Below are 6,000 nucleotides of genomic sequence, written 5' to 3' on the forward strand. Positions count from 1 at the left end.
AGAAAGTGAACTGCTGATGTCGAGAGAAAGTGAACTGATGTCGAGAGAAAGTGAACTGATGTCGAGAGAAAGTGAACTGATGTCGAGAGAAAGTAAACTGATGTCGAGAGAAAGTAAACTGATGTCGAGAGAAAGTAAACTGATGTCGAGAGAAAGTAAACTGATGTCGAGAGAAAGTAAACTGATGTCGAGAGAAAGTGAACTGATGTCGAGAGAAAGTGAACTGATGTCGAGAGAAAGTGAACTGATGTCGAGAGAAAGTGAACTGATGTCGAGAGAAAGTAAACTGATGTCGAGAGAAAGTAAACTGATGTCGAGAGAAAGTAAACTGATGTCGAGAGAAAGTGAACTGATGTCGAGAGAAAGTGAACTGATGTCGAGAGAAAGTAAACTGATGTCGAGAGAAAGTAAACTGATGTCGAGAGAAAGTAAACTGATGTCGAGAGAAAGTAAACTGATGTCGAGAGAAAGTAAACTGATGTCGAGAGAAAGTGAACTGATGTCGAGAGAAAGTGAACTGCTGATGTCGAGAGAAAGTGAACTGATGTCGAGAGAAAGTGAACTGCTGATGTCGAGAGAAAGTGAACTGCTGATGTCGAGAGAAAGTGAACTGCTGATGTCGAGAGAAAGTGAACTGATGTCGAGAGAAAGTAAACTGATGTCGAGAGAAAGTAAACTGATGTCGAGAGAAAGTAAACTGATGTCGAGAGAAAGTGAACTGCTGATGTCGAGAGAAAGTGAACTGATGTCGAGAGAAAGTGAGCTGATGTCGAGAGAAAGTGAACTGCTGATGTCGAGAGAAAGTGAACTGCTGATGTCGAGAGAAAGTGAACTGATGTCGAGAGAAAGTAAACTGATGTCGAGAGAAAGTAAACTGATGTCGAGAGAAAGTAAACTGATGTCGAGAGAAAGTAAACTGATGTCGAGAGAAAGTAAACTGATGTCGAGAGAAAGTAAACTGATGTCGAGAGAAAGTAAACTGATGTCGAGAGAAAGTAAACTGATGTCGAGAGAAAGTAAACTGATGTCGAGAGAAAGTAAACTGATGTCGAGAGAAAGTAAACTGATGTCGAGAGAAAGTAAACTGATGTCGAGAGAAAGTAAACTGATGTCGAGAGAAAGTAAACTGATGTCGAGAGAAAGTAAACTGATGTCGAGAGAAAGTAAACTGATGTCGAGAGAAAGTAAACAGATGTCGAGAAAGAAAGCACTTAATTTAGAAATGACGTAGTTTTAAAAAAATTAAAAAGCTGATAATCAATAAATAAGCAAATGTATATAAAATCACACTAGTGCCACCCCCTTGATGAGAGAAAAATAGTTTGTTTCGGCATTACCGGTAATTTTTATATTTAGAGCAACTTTTATAACGCGTGTGCAAACTTTAAACTGTGATTGTGATTAACAAGGTAATATTTGTTGCTCTCACTACTTTAACCCCCACAGATGTCAACACAGGGACGATAGCGCCACCTGGTAATACAGATACAAAAGGATGTGTTCGATCCAACGCCAGTTACACAGCTGCCAGACTTGCTCCTTGTCTTCTCGTATTATTATTTTTGTCTGTATGTGTCTAAAAATGTATGAATGAGAACACATGTTAAAGTTATAGCTTCGTGATAGTTACTGGTATGTCTGAAATGTTTCTTTTATTGGTATGTCACATATTCATCTCATTTGTTATGCTATGTATGGAAGGGTAACTAGGGTTAACAGTTAACAGGAAGACAGTTCTAATCTTTTTGAAGATTATCCTCCATCCGGCTAGCATTGTTGTAAAGTGTAAAAATGTCCGGCTTCCACCCATTTATCAATCGATTTCCATTCTAAATCTCTCAATCCTATCAAACTCATTCATAAACAAGTGTTTGCGTGTTGCTGTTTAGTGCTATTCAAAAGAAACTCTTTATTTTAGATTTATGATCTTTCTTTTTTTTTTTTTTTCATTTTCGGCTCATAATTTCTAACGTTTTAAAAGTGTTTTCGCTGATCCAGGAAATGTGAACATAAGATAGAAGTCATTGACTCCTAGAGAACAGCAAGTACCTTCTGTAGAGTATTTTGTACCACGTGTGACAGGTGGGGAAATGTGACGTGTGTTTGGCACGTTTTATGTCTAGGGGATGATTATTTTTGATAGCAATCACACCCCCACTTATCAGCGTATGAATCGGGAGCAGACACGCAACGAGACAAAGCAATGAAAGATAGATACAAAAGTTAAAATAAAGGATATTTATTTACATAAATATACATATAATAATAAAAAGGGGGAGGGTTTGCATCTATCTCTAGTGTATTCTACGTTTAATCATCACTCTTGCACCTAATAAGAGAGTATGTCACTTTGTCCTCTGACTTAGCTGGTTGTCCTGTTGATGTCGCAGCTGGCTGTGTCCTGGCTTGAGGTTCTGCAGCTGGAGGTGGCGCTCTAGCGGATAGAGGGACGCCGGCGATATAGTTCTTGTGGAGTCTCAGTCCCAAGTTCTAGTATCTGTAGTGGGCACAGTATGGCGGGTGGCCGGATACCGTGGGCACAATGTTACTGCGGGCAGAGCTGATCTGCCGTGGGCAGCGTAGTTGACAGGATATGTCCAGTGAGTTGCAGAGGGTTGGCGTAGCTATGACGTCTCACACAGATCTGGTCTATAGGGACGTCGCACCTAATAGCTTGACAGGTGGACTGTCGAATAGGCGGGCAATGCCGATAGCGCCAAGTAGTAGAGTTGAGTAGATCTCAGTAGGCAAATGCGGCGCTGAATAGCACCAAGCACAACTGCAGGTAAATGGATCCAGTAACTAGGCAATAGGTGATTCTTGATAGCAACTAGGCAAGTGCAGCGCTGATTAGCACTAAGCACATAGATAGGCCAGGAAGGCAAATAGGTAGGTAAGTGATCCGATAAATAGGCAGGTCAGTGAGCTAGTGCAGTGCTGAATAGCACTAAGCACAAAGATAGTAGGTGATTCTTGATATCAAACAAATAGGCAGACACCTGAGGGAGGCTGCGGATAAATAAAGACAAGTTAGGACATGTCTCTCATACATCTTATCAATGCCCTCGACTGAGGTGCATTCGTCAGATTGGTAAAATTGCTTTAGAGCATACAGGGGAGATGATGAAAAATGGGATTTGGAAAACTAGATGGCTGATAGTAGCAATATAAAAATGTACATAAGAGGGAAAGTAATAATATAAAAATGTACATAGAAGGGGAAATAATAATCTCAAATAAACAACACAGGTGGATAGAAAAAGAGAGGGGGGGGGAATGGGCGGTGGTCAGCGACCCAGACGATTTGTTTACATATGACCGTGGGTCGAGAACAATGGGGCGCGCTTGAATGGAAAGGGTGTCCGTTCAAGCGGCGCAACTCTAATTAGAGTAAAATGAGTAAAGGGGAGATAATTCACTACAGGGGAGATAACTCGTATCTCTTTTCTAGACGCAGTATTAGTGCGCTAGTAAAATTATCAAGGCGATCAACCGAGATAAAGGAAATAAAATAAGGTGTACAAATATATACATGGTTGCATCAATGATCAATTGAGCAACGTAGCATTAATAGATTAATGCAATACTAAAATATATACATAGCACACGTTTATGTTTTCTACTTACGCCAGTGAGAAATACACAATGCACTAATTAAATATAAATGAACTAAGCAAAGTACACATGATAAAATCCAATGGAAATATGCACAGAGTAATTAAGATGGAACTTGTGATTAAGTTCGGCTTACCACCAGGTATTCCTCTAGGAGAAAGAATAAGTGATATAGTCCAGACTCGATAGCTCAGCTCGAATGAGAAAGAGAGGGTCTGACTTTGTTTAATTTACTTTATATATGCCTGGGAAATGTGGGACACAGGAAATGTCCTAGGCTAAGAATTAGCTTACACGTGGGTGAAGTCCGACAAGAGTCACACCTTGGAGTACCACGCGGTGTATTGACCCGTGTAATCTCTTAGATCAAAGAGAGACGTGGGGGGGGGAAGAGTGACCTACATTCCACCCAAGGGGGGGGGGTGTCAATCGCGGCGGACATCCGCGGATAAGACTAAAGAGAACGTGTCTATCTTTGCCCCGGTCAAGGGCAAATAAATGAAAGGACGCGCCTTAGCTATCTCCAAGGTGGTCAACTAAGTCTAGCCTGGAGAGGAAAAGGTGTGGCGGGTGAATGATTTAGGGGTAGGATGGACAAATAATCAAAATAAAATAAATAAATAGTGAAAAATAATAATTAATGTTGTGATAAATTTGAGTGACTCTGACAGCGAGTTTTTGACTTGTCACATACGCCGCCGCCAAGATGGATCTATCGCAGAAAGATCCATAAAGTGCGAGCAGACTGATGTCACTCTAACTTTAAGATCAGTTGTTATCACAGCATTAGAAAAAAAAATCTGGAAGAATAAAGGGGTAGCCATGCCAGGAGGAGAGTCTGTCCAAGTCTGTCCGTGGTCTACTTTCCGTCCCTGATTATGTAGTCACCTGGGTGAAACATGTGGGGCTGCTGGGGAGAGTAGATTGGGCGATTGGATGAGTTATATTTCCTTCCTGGGGCGGATTGGGGAGGGTGATTGGGGCTTAGGCGGGGTGCCCGAGGCACGTGTGCTCGTTGGGGCTTACCTCCGAAGCCGCTGTGAGGCGCTTCTTCACGAGAGTAAGTAGTCAGCTTACCTCGGTATCGTCTGACACGATCAATGTCAGGGAAGAGTGGCCTGATAAAGAATGTGGAGTTCTGCCTGAGAACGTCCCCACGAGTGCGATGATCCGGCTTACATCGTGGCTTCCTGACACGGTTAATGCCAGGGGAAGGTTGATATTGAATGGTGGCTGAGGAGCTATGTTGAGAAGAGTTTTCACGAGCGCGAGGGTTCGGCTTACCTCGTGACTTCCCGACACTATCAATGCCAGGGGGAGGTTGATTCGGAATGGTGGCCGAGGAGCCATGAAGAGGAGTGAGTCCACGAGAGCAAGGGTTCATCTTACCTCGGGGCATTCTGACACTGTCAATGTCAGAGGAATGTTGCATGATTTTGGCTGAGTAGCCTGGGTCAAGTAGACCCTCACGAGCGCGGGTAAACGACTTAACTCGTGACTTCCTAGCAGAGTCAGTGCCAGGGCAGAGTGGTTTGAGCTTCGCTGATGAGTCGGGACCGGGTGGGTGAGTGTGGCGACCAGGGCTTCCAACCTGCTGGTTGCTACCACGTTTCTGCTTCGTCGATCTACCGACGGGCAGAGAGAAGTATGGCTTGTTGACTACTCCAAGAGGGACATATTTGGAGCCTAGAATGAAGTCGTACACTGGCGTGTCCATGACGGCGGCGTCAATGGTGCCATGTACGTATCTGCACTCCACGTGCACCCTAGCAATAGGAAGAATCTTTGGAGGAATCTCACGGTCAAGGGACTGAATCGTCACAGTTCTATCTGTGAGATCAGCCGGATCAACCAGTGCTTTGCAGATAACTGAGCTTACCGCACAGCCTGTGTCAAATAGGGACCGGACGTACCGCCCGTTAACCAGAATGGTTTCTATCCCGGGGGAAGATGAGACAGGGTGAGGAAGTGCCGGTAGGACTTCCGTTTTCGTAGGACCAGAAGCAGTGTTTTCAGGGGCCACAGTCAGAGTTGATATGACGTATGGGTCGCCCGCTGTTCTATCAGTCTGTGTTTGCTGATTAGTCACAGAGGGTTTGAGGACCGAGGTCATTACTGAAATGGTCTGTGGGGCCTGCTGCTTTTGGCGGTTGCGATTAGATTTGCGGCTACGCATACTGTTGTTGCAGTCATGGTAGGCTTGGTTAGGTTTGTTGCCACGAGTGCTGTTGTTACAGTCACGGTGGGCTTGGTTGTTCTGGTTATGACTAGGCTTAAATGCTGGGCGACTACAGTTTTCGTGCTTGGCTGGTCGTTGGATTGGTGCCTTTTTAGGTTGGGGTTTGCTTGAGGGCATGGGCTGGATTGGGACGTCGCCGTTTACAG

The 6,000-nt window shown here is 44.0% G+C and overlaps 1 protein-coding gene across 4 annotated transcripts in view; it reads left to right on the plus strand.

Annotated features, from left to right (window-relative positions):
- The window catches only part of LOC106070797 (cholinesterase 1-like), a 55,679-nt gene extending 53,732 nt beyond the window's left edge, over positions 1–1,947 (plus strand). For all 4 annotated transcript variants that reach the window (XM_056036385.1, XM_056036386.1, XM_056036383.1 and 1 more), the window contains one exon: positions 1,447–1,947. In XM_056036385.1, the coding sequence (XP_055892360.1) occupies positions 1,447–1,580 (134 nt within the window). In that variant the 3' untranslated portion in view covers positions 1,581–1,947. The remainder of the gene's footprint in view (positions 1–1,446) is intronic.
- The last annotated feature ends 4,053 nt before the right edge of the window (positions 1,948–6,000 follow it).

The sequence above is a fragment of the Biomphalaria glabrata genome, chromosome 7 (assembly GCF_947242115.1).
Source record: "Biomphalaria glabrata chromosome 7, xgBioGlab47.1, whole genome shotgun sequence".
Classification (NCBI taxonomy): Eukaryota; Metazoa; Mollusca; class Gastropoda; family Planorbidae; genus Biomphalaria; species Biomphalaria glabrata.